Source organism: Coregonus lavaretus (assembly GCF_964263955.1).
Source record: "Coregonus lavaretus genome assembly, chromosome: 5".
NCBI lineage: Eukaryota > Metazoa > Chordata > Actinopteri > Salmoniformes > Salmonidae > Coregonus > Coregonus lavaretus.
In genome coordinates this window covers 22065098-22084221 of record NC_139992.1, presented here as the reverse complement: position 1 = coordinate 22084221, position 19124 = coordinate 22065098, and the positions used below count along the sequence as shown (strand labels likewise).

Sequence of the window (19124 nt, the reverse complement as noted above, 5' to 3'; positions counted from 1 at the left end):
CGGAGCTCTAAGGTGAAGCAGCTGATCAAAGCCCTGGAGATGACTGAAGTGAGTCGGACTGAAGGACAACTGAAGCGACTGGAGTTGGAGGTGGTTGAGCTGAGGAGGAAAGACGCTGAGCTGGAGAAGCTCTCACACACAGAGGATCACATCCATTTCCTCAAGGTGACATCACTCATTCTGTTATCAGAGTAAACAGCCTCTAGACTTTTGCGGTATGCCCTAGAAATCTGCTTTCTGTGGTTACATGACGTTACCTTATTTTTCCCGATCTCTCGTAGAGTTTACAGTCTTTCTCTGTCCCTCCGGGAATTGAGGCCTTACCTAGCACTTTTAACCCTCACGTCTCCATTGAGGATGTCAAGAAGTCACTCTCTGAACTACAAGACCGAATGGAGAATGTATTCAATGAGGAAATGGCAAAGATAACTAAAAAAGGTAGAGCTTATGTCTTATGCATACAGAACCATGAAGACTATATTTTAGTGATATATCCTTGGTAAATGCTCTGTTCAATTAAAAGTGCAATCTGCAATATTTATAGATGTTCAATTATCATTTCAATTAATTATATATACCCATTGATTCTTGCCTCAGGAGCTTAGTACACATGTATTACCTCAGCATAACTCAAAATATAAACAATGTATGTATAGTTAAAAATTATGTTTAAATCTATCCTTTGATCTTATCCTTGCATCCGTAATTTCAGTTATTTATTCAGCCCCATCCCTCTGCTTTAGAACAAACCATGTGGCTGGCTGCTGTTTGGCTAGGGAAAAAAGAATAACAAATTGTGCCTTTTAAAATGTATTTATCTAACTTTTTACCTTTTGAAGTTGGATATGCCATTCATTTAGCCAGCAGCCCCATCAGGAAAATCCTCTTCTGCTTTGGAGAATCCACCTCTGGCTTCAGCTTCCAGCCCGTCATCAGTCCCTCCAAGTCCCCGTCCAAGCTGAACCAGATCAGGGTGTCTGTGGACGAGGACCAGGACCTGACCCAAGAGAATGACAAACAGGCTACTGAAACCAACGTTTTTACTGGTGGGGCAGCTTCAGTGGGAGGATTTACTTTTAGATTTGGGGCCGACTCTCAGCCCACCACCAACCCTCCCCTCCCTGAGCCTGGCTACTTCACTAAGCCCTCCGTCGTACCTGTCCAACCACCGAAGAGCATTGAGGGGAAGCCGATCCCTGCTGAGCCTCCTAAGGTGCTTAGCTTTGGTGCTGGAATAGTCGCCCAGTCCACTCCATCGTCCAATGCCTTTAAATTGAACTCCAACTTCAAATCCAAATCGATGGGCCCCTCAGAGGGGAAGCCCCACTATCCTCCTAGCCAGGGAGGGATATTTACTTTTGGCACTAAAAGCGCGGCTGGGTTCTCCTTTGCTGACGCAACCCAGATCCAGGACAAACCAAACCTTTTTGGAAAAACTGACCAGCCATTTAGTTTCACTGATGTAACCAAGCCGGTATTTGGGCTGGAAAACACAGCGGAGAAGGAGAAGGGAGCGGAGAGCAATAACAACAGCACTCACGTGGAGGAGGACGAGGATGGGCCTCACTTTGAGCCTATTGTGCCCCTCCCTGACAAAGTAGACGTGAAGACTGGAGAGGAGGAAGAGGAGGAGATGTTCTGTAACAGGGCCAAGCTGTTCAGATTCGATGCGGAGACAAAAGAGTGGAAAGAGAGGGGCATCGGCTTAGTCAAAATCCTAAAGCACAATAGATCAGGGAAAGTGCGTCTGCTGATGAGGAGGGAGCAGGTTCTGAAGATCTGCGCTAACCACTACATTACGCCAGATATGCTCCTGAAACCAAACGCTGGATCTGACAAGTCCTGGGTCTGGAATGCCGTTGATTATGCGGATGAGGAACCAAGGCCTGAGCAACTGGCCATCCGGTACAAAACGGCTGACGAGGCATTGCTCTTCAAGATCAAGTTTGAAGAGGCTCAGAAGATCGTTCCCAAATCTCCTGCTAGTGCCCCAGCTTTGGCAACCCTCTCAATTGGGTCTGGATTTGGTGCACAGTTTGACAAAAAAACAGGGCAGTGGGAGTGTAACACGTGTGTTGTTAGAAATGAGGAGTCTGCTAGCAATTGTGTTTCTTGTCAAACTCCAAATCCAGTAGCCAAAACAGTTGTAGATGGAGCAGCAGAATCAAAGCCCTCAACCATGCCATTTGGTTCTAGATTTGGTCCCCAATTCAGCAAAAAGCTGGGGCAATGGGACTGTGATACATGCGTTGTAAGAAACGAGGCCTCTGCAAGCAGTTGTGTTTCTTGTCAAACTCCTAACCCTTCAGCAAAATCAACAGTAGAGGTAGCACCAACAACAAAGCCAACATTGTCAGGCTTTTGTGCTCTATTTTCTAAGAAGGATGGACAATGGGACTGTGATTCCTGTCTAGTGAGGAATTATGCATCTGCCTCTAAGTGTGTTTCCTGCCAGACACCCAACCCCGATGCTAGCAGCTCCTCTCTTGGGGCCATGTTTGCCAGGCAGGAGGGACAGTGGAACTGTGACACATGTCTAGTCAGAAACAACGGCTCTGCTAGTCAATGTGTCTCCTGTCAGATGCCCAACCCCAATGCTAAGAGCACAGCCACAGCCGCCCCTTCCAGCTCATCCTTCAGCTTTAGCTTCGGGAGTCGGAGTGCCTCTACTCAGCCCGCAGGCACTGGGTTTAAAGCTAACTTCAACAGTGACAGCTCTTTTCAGTTTGGCACAGGCAAAGTTGATAAAAGTTCCCTTGCACCCTTCACGTTTGAGACCCCTCCTCAGGCTGAAAGCAGTACCCCCAGTGCTGCAGGCTTCTCTTTCACCATGCCCATCCCAGCAGGTGGCTTTAAGTTTGGCACTCAGGAAACTGCAAAGGAAACCCCACCAGCTTCAGGGCCTGCGTCAATGTTCCTGAAGAATATTGCAGAGCAGCACAGAGAGAAAGAGAAGGAATCTGGTGTCAGTGTATCTGCATCAGCGCCGTCAGTGGACAAGACAGCTCAGGATGAAAATCCCCTCTTCACTGGCAAATCCAACGACTTCAGTTTTGCAGACTTGGCTAAAAACTCACAAGGAGACTTCCAGTTTGGACAGACTGACTCCAATTTCAAAGGCTTCACCCGCGCTGGTGAGCAGCTGTTCACATCCCTTCAGTCAAACCAGAGGGCAGACACCTCAGCTGACCAGGATGAAGAGGACGTATACAAGACAGAGGAGAATGACGATATCCAGTTTGAGCCTGTGGCCCAGATGCCTGAGAAAGTGGACCTGGTCACAGGAGAGGAGGACGAACAGGCCCTCTACTCCCAGAGAGTGAAGCTTTTCAGGTTTGACGGAGACATCAGCCAGTGGAAGGAGAGGGGCGTTGGGGTCCTTAAGTTCCTGAAGAATGCCACCAATGGCAGGCTCAGGGTGCTGATGAGGAGAGAGCAGGTCCTGAAGGTGTGTGCCAACCACTGGATCACCACCACCATGAACCTGAAGCCTTTGGCTGCCTCCGACAAGGCTTGGATGTGGCTGGCTAATGACTTCTCTGACGGAGATGCCAGACTGGAGCAACTCGCTGCCAAGTTTAAAACACCAGAGTTGGCTGAGGAGTTCAAGCTGAAGTTTGAGGAGTGTCAGAGGCTCCTGTTGGACATCCCACTGCAGACTCCTCACAAGCTTGTTGACACAGGCAGAACTGCACATCTCATCCAGAAGGCAGAGGAGATCAAATCCGGTCTGAAAGACCTTAAATCCTTCCTGACTGATGACAAAACAAAGATCAAGGAGGACGACAGCCAAGCTAACGTCACGACAGCCAGTAACACCTCTGGTCTGATCATCAAGCCCCACGCAGAGAGCACTGGCCCTACCTTAGAATGGGACAACTATGACCTGAGAGAGGAGGCTCTGGACGACAGTGCTGACACCTCTGTCTACGCCTCACCCCTAGCAAGCAGCCCAATCAGGAAGAACCTCTTCTGCTTTGGAGAATCCACAGCTGGCTTCAACTTCAGCTTCCAGCCTGTCGTCAGTCCCGCCAAGTCGCCGGGCAAGCTGAACCAGAGCGGGGTGTCTGTGGACGAGGAGCAGGACATTAGCCAGGAGGAGGAGCGAAACGGACTGTACTTTGAGCCTGTGGTTCCCCTGCCAGACCTGGTGGAGATCTCCACTGGAGAGGAGAATGAAAATGTGTGTTTCAGCCACAGGGCAAAGCTGTACCGCTATGACAAAGACCTGAACCAGTGGAAGGAGAGGGGCATTGGAGACCTCAAGATACTGCAGAACTACGACACCAAACGAGTCAGACTCGTCATGAGGAGAGACCAAGTCCTGAAGATCTGCGCCAACCACTGGGTCACATCTTCTATGAAGTTGGAGCCCATGAAGGGTGCTGAGAAGGCCTGGGTCTGGAGCGCAATTGACTTTGCCGAGGTAGCTGAGGGAAATGTTGAGCAGTTAGCGGTGAGGTTCAAACTGCAGGATGTGGCCAACTCCTTCAGAGACATCTTTGAGAAGGCTAAAACTGTCCAGGAGAATGAGATTCTGGTCACTCCCATAGCCTCCAGTGAGGCCCTTCCTCAGGAGGAAGCAACAGCGACGGGGACAACAGTGTGTGGACAGGCAGCTGTGGCCATCCTGGAGGAGACCACCACAGAACGGACGGAGCTGAATCCTGAGACTTTCCAAACCCCTGACTGCAAGGCCTCCACCGCCACACCACACAGCCCTCTCCACCCCTCCAAGATGGTTATGTCCCCACCCAAGTTCCTCTCTGGAACAGACTCTCTCCAGAAGATCTTCGGCAGCAGCCCCCCGTCACCCAAGAAGGATGGTTCTTCAGAGAGCTCCAAGGTTAAAGACAGCGGTCGGACCTCCCAGCCTTCAACTGCATTCAAAATCCCAGATAAAGGTACGTCTTTTGTTGTTATCCTTTCGTGATTAATTTTGTTGATCTTGTGATTCAGTGTAAACTGCTTGTTTTTGAATGGTGACGCCCATGATGGGGTTTTCACATAATTTGACCCCATTGTGTTGTGTTTCCATTCATGTCCCGTTGGTTTATCGCATTGCTCCTCCCACCAGCCCACACTCTGTGTTAGCAGGACAGAACTTAACCGTCACTCCCATTAGCCTAACTTACATCCACTCTTCCTCACACTTGGTATTTTGATATAGGTTGTTTGATATGATAGCCGATGTAATTGATTATATAATCCATAGCTCAGTTGGTAGAGCATGGCACTTGCAACGCCAGGGTTGTGGGTTCGATTCCCACAGGGGACCAGTACGAACAAATATGAAAATGTATGCACTCACTACTGTTAAGTCGCTCTGGATAAGAGCGTCTGCTAAATGACTAAAATATAAATATAATTACGTTTAGCCTAGTAATCGAATCCCATCAGGATAATGCAGTCACAAGATTTACTGCAGGCTACATCTTCATGAAGGCAGAAATGGGGACAGGACATAGTTAGATAGAGGACTCTAGATGGTTAAAACCAGTTATGGACATTGAGAGCTTCCACCCTTTTAAAGTAGTCAACTGGGTGGGACTTCCTATGGGTTAAGGAAGGATCACATGATTCCATCTGGGTCATCTGCCAGTAAATTATACTTCAGAGCAAACACTAGGTGGCAGTATGCACCAATTTAGTTTGTTTGCCAGCTCATAGAAGCAGTAGTAGAAGAAGAAATGGACTACTTAAAAATGGAGATTTGTAAATGTAAATGTTCAGCAACTACCCCCAATTCTAGCTTGTCTCACTTGCCAACCATTATTTTGTAGGATTGGATTTTAGGCTTTTCAAAGATAACCAATGGCTTTTTAACCAATGGCGGCAGGTAGCTTAGTGGGTAAGAGCGTTGTGCCAGTAACTGAAAGGTCGCTGGTTCTAATCCCCGAGCTGACTAGGTGAAAAATCTGTCGATGTGCCCTTAAGCAAGGCACTTAACCCTAATTGCTCCTGTAAGTCGCTCTGGATAAGAGCGTCTGCTAAATGACTGAAATGTTTTTTTAAAATGTTTTTGGACCAGCACCTCATCCACCCAAATTGAGCCCCCAGGTACTCTATGTGTGTGTGCTGTGACACGTCACCTACACAGCTGTCACCTGTTTGGCCTTGCCTGGTAGCCGGTCTTAACCCGCACGCAACGAATGCACTGTACAAACCTTTAGTACAACAACCTAATGAGCTGCATGTCCATGTGTGATACTCAACAGTAACTCTTACTATAGTGTGATATAGGCTTACTGCGGATGAAAGTTAGGATAGTTGTGTAGCTAATGGAGGGGTGAAATGATAGCAGCCAGTACAGTGTTGACGGCCATTCAAAGTTCTTCTCCCTCTATTGAAAGGAGACACGGGGAGATTTCAGCCATGCTTCCTGACAGGAATGTGCTGTCACAAACACTCCTCAATGTCATACACACATTTTTAGTCCAGGATGTGTAGCAACAGTGTGAAAGGCAAAGCCCACTCTGGTCCGGTTCGTTTCAGAGATTTCTGTCTGAGTGAAAGAGCCAGAGTTCAAACCGAGGTAGATAGTGCTGTATGTCACAAGCATTCATGTTCTACCACTGGACAGTAAACTATGAATTGGTTTTAAAGCACCAGGAGGAAATGGTCAAACTGCAATCCCTGGTTGGCCTCATGTACAGTACACTGTAGATCCATGGTTCTAATGTTTATAATGTCTTTGAGATTTACTTAGTAGTAATATCATTCTCAGAGATATAGGAGACTGCTCGCTCGGTGTGGTGAAATGCATGGCGTCAATTTTTTTGATGCATGTGTTTTCAGTGTGGAAGTACTTGCTTAGTGAAATGGTTTGTGACTTTCTAGCAGGAGGTGCACAATTTTCAGGATAGTAAATAAAATGTTAGCCTGCCCTTTAGTACCAAACAATTACCTTGCAGCATAATTACATCAAGTCATATTACATTTTCTGTAGATCCAATTGTTATTGTATAGTAATTTGCAATTGTATTATTCAAATTCACCTTGGAGATTAATATAATTGTATTACTCTGTTCCTGCTCTCAATGTCTCTGTTCTGTACACTGCTCTGTAGGAAGAGGGCCTCCTGAGTGAGTTGTCTCACTCTTTGTGTTTTTGTGTTATAGCACCTTCTCAGGCGGAGGCCGACGATGACGCTGAGGTGGAGGTGGTCTATGTGAGGCAGCCGATAGCGGAGCAGGCTCTTCTGGCCAGGGAACTCCTGCTGCCTCTCACCTTCTTCTGCTACCAGAACGAACCAGGATATACCAGCGACGACCAGTCAGATGGTGAGAAAGACTCTCTCTCAAACCTTTTCTACCTGCATGAGCAACCGTTTACTAATTGTAGTTGACAGTGTTGCTAACGTTAGTTTGTGCTGTGAATATTGCAGATGAGGACTTTGAGACAGCAGTTAAAGCACTGAATGGAAAACTGTACCAGGACCTTCCTAAGAGAAAGGCTGCATGTGCAGGTTCTGGTAAGTTTCATGGCCAAAGCAGCTATAGAGATAGGTATGAATAGGATAGGTTGGGGTGAAATTTATCCTCAAAAGTTACTTCTCCAATAACCTGCTCCACTCGTCTCCTCTCAGCAGGCCAGACGGAGGCAGGTGTTGAGGGTCTGGACCCGGAGGTTGAGGTGGTGTGGGAGAAGAGGCCTACTCCAGAGGAGGGACAGAAAGCCAGGAACCTGCAGCTGCCTTCAACCTTCTTCTGTGGTGTAGGCAGCGATAGCGAGGCAGAGAAGGACAAGACAGAGGACTTTGAGACAGAGATCCGCAAAGCACAGGCCCTGGTGAGATTATATGATATATGCATTTGTTTGCACATAGGTAAACAACTTATGAAGTAAAGTAAGTAGCCTTAGCTTGTGCGAGCCAGAACAGCTCATAGGAGCAGGAACCTATCACCTGTTTCTATAGCGTGAGGCAGCTTGTTGTACAAGGACACCAGCTAGACAGGACACTAGTCTAATGCAGGGCCTTACCCCAATCTATCTCCTTAAAGGAAAAATCCACCCAAAACCACTAAGTCCTTTAATTTACAGTGGTAAATAACACTAATATGTGAGAAAAATATTTGTGTGAACAAATGTTTCATTTTGGCGTTATAATAAGGTTGGTAGCAACATGGAAAATTGTTGTGGAAATCTGTTGCATCTCAAGTCGACTACAAAATCCACAATGCAATGCTCTCTCTATGGGCTGTCTGGCTGACTAGCTAGCTAGCAAACGTAGCTACACACAATAATACGAAAGATAATATCAGCATGTAAAGTAGCTAGTTAGCTGTAAAATCGCCTAAACAAACTGCACTATCAATTTAGGAGTCTACAATCTCACTGTGTTCAACCTGCAGATCGATGTGCCTTACAGAGTGGAGTCTAACATTCGCATCGGCAGATATAGTTTTGAGGAGATGGGAAACGTTTCCTTGCTATGTCAATAGGCCACGCGGTGCATTCTGGGACAATGAGTGCTCTCCTTCAAGGAGTGAGTGGGAGTTTATTTGGCGCTAGCTCAAAAACCCAACGTTAGCACGAATTTCGTCAACAAGAAGTACAACATTACAAATCTCTTCCAAGATGTGAGGTAATTAACTTGCTATCTGTAATATCGTATAGCTTTGGAATCGTGACATTACGTACTTTCGAGGAAAATAGACACGTTTATCGACATATACACGGACTTTGAGAAGGGATTGCGTGACGATTAGTTTAGCAACCCTGTGACGAAGCATGACAACGTGAACACGATTGGTCGACAGTCTGTGGAACCCCATTTGGGTCTTTGCGTGTCAATAAAGATACACGTAAAATAACATTTACATTTACGTCATTTAGCAGATGCTCTTATCCAGAGCGATTTACAAATTGGTGCATTCACCTTATAGCAAGTGGGATTACCACTTTACAAAATGTTTTTTTTTTGGGGGGGTGGGGTAAGGGGTGTAGAACGATTACTTTATCCTATCCCAGGTATTCCTTAAAGAGGTGGGGTTTCAAGTGTCTCCGGAAGGTGGTGAGTGACTCCGCTATTTGATGTGTCAAATAAAATAAGCTTGTTGATTAATCAGGACCTTAATATGACTGCACGTCACATAATAATTGAACATGTTCAAACCATTTTTACGTAGTTATTACACAATGATTACGCTATCACTCGTATGTCAAATGTCACAGCTATTCACCGATACATATGCTATGATGCTGGTAAAGTTTTGTTTCGGGGCGGGCGCAGACACACTTCCCCAAACTCTGGGACAGTGCTGGTCATAAAGACAACTAGCTAGCTGATGAATTCAAACATTGTTCTTCCCCAAAAACATAGCAAAACGACAATCTGTGTCTGTAGAGCTACAGCCTTACCTATGGATTGTGGATCATTTACATGGGGTATCAGTCTACTCAGTGACACCCACAGAACATTAGCATCGTAGCTCTTATTGCGGGACTATGAAACAACTGTGAAATGAGCCACATTTATTGTACCAGTCAACCTACTATGTGTATTGAACACTATTCCCGAGGAAAAACAATACAACGTGGATGTTTTGGGGTAAGGCCCTGCACGAAGGCCCTGCAGTGCCATAATGGAATAGATCATGCTAAATGAGTTTGGAACAGGGACGGCTTGTTCAATAGGGCGATATGGGCGACGCACTGCCAAACGGGAAAAGGAAGGGATTTTTTTTCTAATCAATTATATCACGGCAACAGCAGTTATCAGTGTTCACGTCTGATCTGCCAGCCACTAAATGTCAAATCAGGCTAAAGTCGTGCTTCAAATGTCCCCACCCGTTTTTTGGGCGATTTCAGTCAGGTTGAAAATCGCCCAGAAGTCTCTCATAGCCTGTCATGTAAAATCTATTTTTTTCACATTTCAAAGCTTTCAATACATTCTCTATGGGTGTCTGTGGGCTTGCACTTACGCGCTTTCGTCATACGTGACGTCACCATGAACGTAACTAAGACAATGGCGGCTAGCAGCGTCTCTGTTGCGACCTGCAGTGTGGCGTTATTTTATGTTTTTAATTTGTAGACTTAGTTTACAAACATTCTGCCAACCATGGATTTCCAGTGGTTGGTTTTGGACTGATCTTGTTGATCGTGTACATACCCGCTACGAACGGACTAAATAATGAAAACGCTGCTGGCAGCGGAATCCCAATACAGCTGGGAGACTTGGCTGGATGACAGAGTCCCGGACAGAGAAGTGGAGCCGGCCGGCTTCACCCTGGTCAGAGCGGACCGCGATCCTGGTAAGAGAGCGACTCTGTACCCCGACATTGAACTGCTTTCTGTGTCATTGAACCTTACTATCTGCCCCGTGAGTTCCCCCAATTGTTTGTTACCGTTGTGTACTGTTGATAATCACACGTTTACTGGAGAACTGAGACCAAGTAGAGACTTTGGACAGGGTGGATATGGTATAATAAAGGCAGTTTATTCAGAGGTAAAGATATCTGGAATCGCGTGCACGGACTCGTTCGTCAAACTCTTAGGGAGAAGAGAGCCCCGAAAACATTGTGTGCAGACATTTTATACAATAAATGATGTAGGTTGAATCTAGTAGTTCTGATCTTCTGATTGGTCCTGATGAGTTGGGCGAGGTCCCCTCCACTGTTGCATTGGCTCTGAGTCGGGTTCTCTGTCTTCAAATGTTCAGCCTAAAGAGAGGGGATTTTTGTGTGTGTGTGTGTGTGTGTGTTTAACAGTGATGATGTGTGTGTGTGTTATCAGTGATGATGTGTGTGTGTGTGTGTGTGTGTGTGTGTGTGTGTGTGTGTCCTCAGAGCAAGAACTCGTGAGTTGGAAGAACTGAGAGACCTATGGCGTGGGTGTTGTCCTTGGCCACCTGCTGACAAGGCTGACAAGATAGGACTCTTTTGTCCATTGTTATAGGATAGGAACAGCATTGATTGAAAACAAACGCCCAACACAAAATGGGTCATGCACAAGATTTTAGTCAGACCAAGCTATAACATTATATATTTACTACGACAGTACATTCAACCAAAAGCTATTATAACAAAGGCATCAGAGATTATTTATAATCTGTCACAGAAACTGGAATCCATCTCCCCAGATCAGTCAATAAATGCTTCTGGTATTGACTTATATGCTGCCCCTGTCTTCATGTTGTTGCTGGACATATCTTTTTTAAAATGTGTGTAGGTCACCTAAATCATCAGAAAAATTGCCCCTCCTGAGATTTTTTTCAGGAGCCGCCACTGGTTTGGAATGTTGTTATATAAATTCAACAAAATACTATAATTTGTTAATTTGACAAAAATATGTTGAAATCACACTGTGGGTCTATTAGACTTTAGAATTGTATTGGGGGCATACTTATTTCACTGTACAGCCTTGCCTATGGATTGTGGATCAATGACATGGGGTATCAGTCTACTCAGTGACACCCACAGAACATTAGCATCGTAGCTCTTATTGCAGGACTATGAAACCACTGTGAAATGAGCCACATTTATTGTACCAGTCAACCTACTATGTGTACAATATTCCAGAGGAAAAACAATACAACGTGGATGTTTTGGAGTCTGATAACTCAGAGGAGGACTTTGGGAAAAAAGTGCTTGGGTACTGAGTAGACTGATACCCCATTTCATTGATCCCAAATCCTTAGGTAAGGCTGTACAGTGCAATATTGATGTCAATACGCACAATAGGCTGACTGGGCGGCGGTAACCAGCATTACGACCAGGAATATGACGTTCCCGAATTGGATCCTTTGTTCGTACCCCCCAGGGCAATTTAACTTATCCCAGAGGCTGCTCCAAGTCACAGCCGGCGGAGAAGTATATTACTCGCTAATGTTCAGTCTCTGGACAATAAAGTAGACGAGCTCAGGGCGAGGATCTCCTTCCAGAGAGACATCAGGGACTGTAACATACTCTGTTTCATGGAATCATGGCTCTCTCGGGATATACTGGCCCCGTCCATACAGCCAGCTGGGTTCTCAGTTCATCGCACAGACAGGAATAAAGAACTCTCCGGGAAGAAGAAAGGCGGGGGTGTATGCTTCATGATTAACAACTCATGGTGTGATTGTGATAACATACAGAAACTCAAGTCCTTTTGTTCACGCAACCTAGAATACTTCACAATCAAATGCCGACCGTATTACCTCCCAAGAGAATTCTCTTCGGTTATAGTCACAACCGTGTATATTCCCCCTCAAGCCGATACCACGACGGCCCTCAAGGAACTACACTGTACTTTATGCAAACTGGAAACCACATATCCTGAGGCTGCATTTATTGTAGCTGGGGATTTTAACAAAGCAAATTTGAGGAAAACGCTACTGAAGTTCTATCAACACATCACTTAGGAAAAACACTAGATCACTGCTACTCGCCTTTTCGAGATGCCTACAAGGCCCCGCCCTCCCTTCTGCAAATCAGATCACGACTCCATTTTGCTCCTCCCTTCATATAGGCAGAAACTCAAACAGGAAGTACCCGTGCTAAGGTCTATTCAACGCTGGTCTGACCAATCGGAATCCATGCTTTAAGATTGTTTTGATCACGCGGACTGGTATATGTTCCGGGTAGCTGCTGAGAATAACATTGACGCTTACACGGACACGGTGACTGAGTTCATCAGCAAGTGTATAGGGTGATGTTGTTCCCACGGTGACTATTAAAACCTACCCAAACCAGAAACTGTGGATAGACAGCAGCATTTGCGCAAAACTGAAAGTGCGAACCACCGCATTTAAACATGGCAAGGTGACTGGGAATATAGTAGAATACAAACAGTGTATTTATTCCCTCTGTAAATCAATCAAACAGGCAAAATATCAGTACAGAGACAAACTGGAGTCGCAATTCAACGGCTCAGACACGAGACGTATGTGACAGGTTCTACAGACAATCATGGATTACAAAGGGAAAACCAGCCACGTCGCGGACACCGACTTCTTGCTCCCAGACAAGCTAAACACCTTCTTCGCCCGCTTTGAGGATAACACAGTGCCACCGACGCGGCCCGCTCCCAAGGACTGTGGGCTCTCGTTCTCCGTGGCCGACGTGAGTAAGACATTTAAGTGAGTTAACCCTCGCAAGGCTGCCGGCCCAGACGGCATCCCTAGCCGCGTCCTCAGAGCATGCACAGACCAGCTGGCTGGAGTGTTTACAGACATATTCAATCTCCCTCTATCATCCAGAAGGTGAGGTCAGTACATGTGCAACAAAGCTGGAACAGAGAGACTGAAAAACAGCTTCTATCTCAAGGCCATCAGACTGTTAAATAGCCATCATTAACCGGCTACCACCCGGCTACTCAACCCTGCACCTTAGAGGCTGCTGCCATATATACATAGACATGGAATCACTGGCCACTTTAATAATGGAACACTAGTCACTTTAATAATGTTTACATACTGCTTTACTCATCTCATATATGTATACTGCATTCTATTCTACTGTATTTAGTCAATGCCACTCCGACATTGCTCGTCCTAACATTTATATATTTCTTAATTCCACTCTTTTACTTTTAGATTTGTGTATTGTTGTGAATTGTTAGATACTACTGCACTGTTGGAGCTAGGAACACAAGCATTTCGCTACACCCGCAATAACATCTGCTAAATATGTGTATGTGACCAATAAAATGTGATTTGATTTGGGTCCCACAGCCAAAGTCCTGCAATAAGAGCTACTAGGCTAATATTTGCATAAACTCTTCACAGTTGTGTTCTGTGGGTGTCACTGAGTAGACTGATACCCCATTTCATTGCTCCACATTCCAACACTCCAACCTTGTTTAACATTATCTAGTCTAAATATGGCACGATTCCACCAATTGTAACCATTTGCGTCACTTTCAAAGAGGGACTGAATTTGAAGGCGAACCGCAAATTCCACTATTGTGGCTAATCCTTATTGTGGCTAGCTTCACAACACATAACCCGGTCAGGTCAAGCCTCACAAACCAGATGAAGCTAGCTGGCTGCTTATAACGTTAGCTTTGGGCAACAGGGTTACGTAGCTGGCTAGCTAGTTATTTTCATGAACTTAAGTTTGAGTTCAATTGGAGAACAACAAGTGGCTACCTAGCTAATACTTACTCACATGGATCCCTAAATCATTGCTGAGAATATTGAAAATGACTGCCGTTTTTAATGGTCATTGTTTTCAGGCTGGTTGCATTGGTGCTAGCTACCCCAGAGGTTTCTAATAACACCTGTATCAAATATATTTGCTGACATTTTTGATCCTCCTCGTTTGATTTCAAATGCTCACACAGACGTTTTCCCATTCGGTCGAACAAATAATGCCTTATTACCGACGCGGTATTGTAAACACATCCTAGCCGGTGTGTGTGCTTGTTTGCAGACTTGTTTTTTTTGTACATCTTTGACAGTGCTACTGATCATAGTGGTGGCGCTTGGCTTGTTCGTGCAAATTCAGCATACACAACATTCTATAATAGAATTGTGTTATTTGACGTATCAAATTAATAGCTTATTTGACGCGTCAAATAGTGTTATGTTTTTTGACACACAAAGACCCAAATGGCTGAGTGGGGTGTTATACGTTCCTTCATGCAATGGATTCCTATCTCCTTTCTATAATATCTCTGGCAACGGCAACATGCAATGCACCCTGGACTAAATAGGCAGACAAATAGGAAAAATGTGTTAGACTCTACGTTAAAGAAAACATTTCGAGGTAGGAATATATGACAGAGAATCTTGCATGTTCTAATCAAAACATTTCTATATGAGTTCTGTAATCTTACACCCTCCAGATTATTAAACCCTTGGTCTCATCATTAACCTGTGTGTAACTGTGTTGTCCAGGTGGAGACTAAGTCAGGGGAGGAGGATGAGGAGATCCTGTTTAAGGAGCGTACCAAGCTGTACCGCTGGGAGAGAGACCTGAGCCAGTGGAAGGAAAGGGGTGTGGGAGACATCAAGATCCTCTTCCACCCTGATAAGAGGTTCTACCGCGTGCTGATGAGGAGGGAGCAGGTGCTGAAGGTCTGTGCCAATCACACCATCTGTCAGAGCATGGAGCTCAAACCCATGAACACCTCTAACCAAGCCCTAGTCTGGACAGCTACTGACTTTTCAGGTAGGTCTATACATAGCTCCGCGACACACACACACAGAGCTATGTAAATATATTGATTCTTATATAATTGATGAATTGATAAAGGTTTTGATCCTTTGTTCTCTCTCCAGAGGGTGAGGGTAAGGTGGAACAGTTGGTAGCCAAGTTTAAGACGGCAGAGCTGGCCGAGTGTTTCAGGAAGACCTTCTGTGAGTGTCAGAGTCGTATGAGCCAATCAGAGGCCTCAGCCCTCTCCTCCTGCCAGATGTCCAGGGTCCAGGAAAATTCCAGAGAAGCCAATCCCCAGGTCAGTGTTTCCCCTGTCTGCTATTGTATAGGTGGGGCGCCTAGCCTACCACTTTTGTCCCCTCCACCTAAAATAATTTGTTGGAAGTTTTACTAAAGAGCCCATAAATGTAAAATAATCTATATGAAACTCTGCCCCCAGGTGTACCTCTCTATCTCCACTGACAACAAGTCCCTGGGAACGGTCACCATAGAACTGTTCTCTAACATCGTCCCCAAGACAGCTGAGAACTTCAGAGCACTGTGTACAGGACAGAAAGGCTTCGGGCTGCGCAACTCTGTCTTCCACAGGGTCGTACAGGACTTTATGTGTCAGGTGAGAAGTGGGGAGTGAAGGTGGGGGGTTAGCCTCAAACCAGACAATACTAAGAGCCACCAAAGTGCTTTCATAATCAAATAGTAGGTCACAGTTGGTGCCTCTTGGAACACAAAATCGTTTGTAAACCACTGCAAGAATGTATAACTCTTCTTGGTCCTGTCTCGTTCTTTTCTAACCTCTGTTAGGGTGGAGACATCACCAACCAGGATGGGACGGGAGGGAAATCCATCTACGGGGACAAGTTTGAGGATGAGAATTTTGACGTGCGCCACACGGGCCCGGGGCTGCTGTCCATGGCCAACCGTGGCCGAGACACCAACAACTCCCAGTTCTTCATCACCTTGAAGAAGGCTGAGCACTTGGACTTCATACACGTGGCCTTTGGTTTTGTCAGAGAGGGCATGGACGTGGTTCGCAGCATGGGACAGCTGGGGACCAAGACTGGCAAACCCAGCAAGAAGATTGTCATCACCGAATGTGGACAACTGTAGAGCTTCGCTCTGTTCACTGACTGTGGACAATTCAACTGTAGGGCTGAGATCTGGTCACTGACTGGACGGCTATCGGCCTTCGCTCTGGTCATGGACTGGACAGTGATAGGCTTTCAAACTGTGGAGTTGACAACTATAGTAGGCAAATCTCAAATGAGACCCTATACCCCATGTAGTGTACAATTTTTTTTTACCAGAGCCCATGTGGAGTGCACTAAGGTCTCTGGTAGTGCACTATGAGGGGAATAGGGTGTAATTTGTCTCCTTTTGATAAGTGTTGCACTTGCTTCCATGCCCACCCTGAGGGCAGCACATCACTGTGTGACTCCCCAGACTGTATTTGTGTGTATAATGTCAGGGAAGACCAAGCAGGCAACGAAAGACAACTGAGTAGGGTGCAAACAATATAAAGGTTTTATTAATCAAAACTTGGAAAATACAAATTATGACAAGGAAATAAACCAAAGTGCTTTAAAATATACAAAGGGATAAATTAATTGAAATGAAAAACAGACTGTCCTATAAAGTCTAAACTTAAAAAATAACTGAGATCTAACATGCAGGTACAGAACGTACATAAACCGAAAATCAACTAACTGAAGGGACATTCCACAGAGACTATCCATTCCCTGCTCCAAAGGGAGTCTGCAAACCGTCAAGTTTTACATTCAGACAATAATGATATAAAGTTTAGATATACTGATCATGTTTTTAAATACAAGCATTATTTTAGCAATAACAGTACACAATATCAATGTATAACCGTAGTTCGCTATTTTAAACTCGTCAAGGGGAAAAAGAGTTCCCCGGGGTGACATTTCCCAACGCCCTGCCGGAACCATATTTTAACATCGGGATTCCGGTCGGACCTCCTTTACCAGAACAACGCGGCATCCATGCTTCAGACAAGTATTGCACTCCGGCTGTGCTGACCCCTGAGAATTTCCCAAATGTGGAAATCTCGATTGCGTAATTTCTGGTAGTGGGGGACTGTGTTCGCGCTCTCTGATAATTAGTCCCCCAAAAAAGGTTAATCTAGTGTGTATCATAGGTGGAGCTGGTAACACATTTGATGGTGTGTTATTGTGCCCACAGTCTATACACTGAACAAAAATATAAATGCAGCATGTAAAGTTTGTACACAATGCCAGTGCCAGCCCATAGCCAAAGGTTTAGTTAGTTAGCTAACATTAGCATATTCGCTAGCACAACATAGCTAGCTAGCTAAGGACACTGCACTAACTCTGCAACTAACACAGGTAGCCCCTTTTCCACAGTGAAATGGGATATAAATAGCTGTGCCGTTATCCAGAATTTTAATTGTGTGCTTTCATAATTTGCGTGGATGAAAATTGGAGACTCACGCTATAGGCTTCTGTAGGGCTGAACCGGCCAAGTTGATGTATGCGCTTTAGAATGTTTTGATTATATGCCCAAGCTTTTCTCAGTTTTATTTTACAATTTGTATCGTGTTAAATATTAGTATCGGGAGCCACCGTCAGTAATACCCACATACATTTATTTTTGTATCATTCCATTCCGTTCACCTTTCTTTCCTCTGTCACGTCCTTGTAAATTGTTTGTTAGGGTTGCTAGCATTAGTGGATCATATTAGGATAACGTTGTGCAATAATTTGGGACATGTAGCCTATTTGAATCATAGAACTCAGACCATACGTAGCAGGTTAAACCTGAAGCCTGGCGCACGGTTCACGACAACTAGACCGTTGTCATACAGTTCCATGATTAGTGAGAATTACGGTAGATTTATAGGATTATTGTTCAACCCCTATTGTACACTTTTTTCCACCTTCCAATATTTTATGGATTGAACTTGAATATGACAACTTTAAGGATGAATCAAACCACTGTATTTTATATTCATTAATATATTTTGTGCGTAAACGCTCTCCAAACCGTTTTTTATTGATTTATTCATACATTCTTTCCTAACCCTAAAATGTGCCTAAATAATCTACAAGATTGGAGTATTTGAGTATATGAAACAGAGACAAATATGTATAGATGGCTTTCTTTCATTGATCCCTTTATTCTGACGCAGTTCTCTCAAGGTATTCTATTGAGTCTGTTGGCAAAATTCTAATTAAAGGTACACTGTATTTGTAAAAAAGGCAGTCCTGCTCCTCTCCTCTCTACCTAACTTCCCCTCACAGTCCCCTCACAGTCCCTTCAGTTTTCCTTAAATCCCATTAGTTTGGCTGCTCAGCCTACCGTAGTTACTGCATCCTTCACCCATCATAGCCCTGCCATTCCCAACCAATCAGAGCGAAATGGAAATGCGCATCTGGACACTGCACCCGCCCACTCAGGTCAGAGTGTTATTTTCTTCTGAAGGGAGAAGACGCTAGTTTCTGAGGACTTTTTATTGTCGACAGTAACACGAATGTCTGAATGTTGCGCGTGCATCGAAATAACCACAACAATAAGATTCCAAGTCATTCGGATTACCAAAAACATCTTCAAATGGAAACAGCTGTGTCGCGTGTGTGTGTGCATGGTGGTGACTATCAAGAGTACAGTGATGGGCCTCAACATCATGTTCTAACCGGATAGCACTATAGTGGGCAGAACCAAATCAATCAGTTATAAGTATATAGTGGGTGAAGGCAGTCACAGCCGACCGCTCAGATGGATGAGGGCATACCAGCCAACTGTTTTTACATGGTTTAGTGACCAACCGTTTTTTACATGGTCCGTCATTTCTCCAGATTTAGCGACCAATAGTTTTTACATGGTCCTTCGTATCGTCGGATTCTGACCTACTATAGTTGAGATGTTGAGGTGCCCCGAAGAGGAGTCTGTGTGTCTTGCCAAGAGATGCCTGTCACCACCAACCTTAGCCCACACCACCACACAAAGCCGTCATACACCTGAGGAAGATAAGCTGCGAGGCCCTACACACCTCTCTCA

At 45.1% G+C, this 19124-nt stretch overlaps 1 protein-coding gene across 1 annotated transcript; it reads left to right on the top strand.

Moving 5' to 3' along the window:
• Positions 1-39: 39 nt before the first annotated feature.
• Positions 40-18312, top strand: LOC311129192 (E3 SUMO-protein ligase RanBP2-like; the record flags this gene model as incomplete). Its single annotated transcript, XM_084161504.1, has 10 exons — positions 40-165; positions 282-438; positions 840-4904; positions 7122-7283; positions 7388-7474; positions 7589-7791; positions 14825-15098; positions 15209-15384; positions 15526-15699; positions 15888-18312. The coding sequence occupies 10 exons, from the start codon at positions 40-42 to the stop codon at positions 16191-16193; spliced, it is 5730 nt and encodes a 1909-aa protein (XP_084017630.1). The 3' UTR covers positions 16194-18312.
• Positions 18313-19124: the final 812 nt, after the last annotated feature.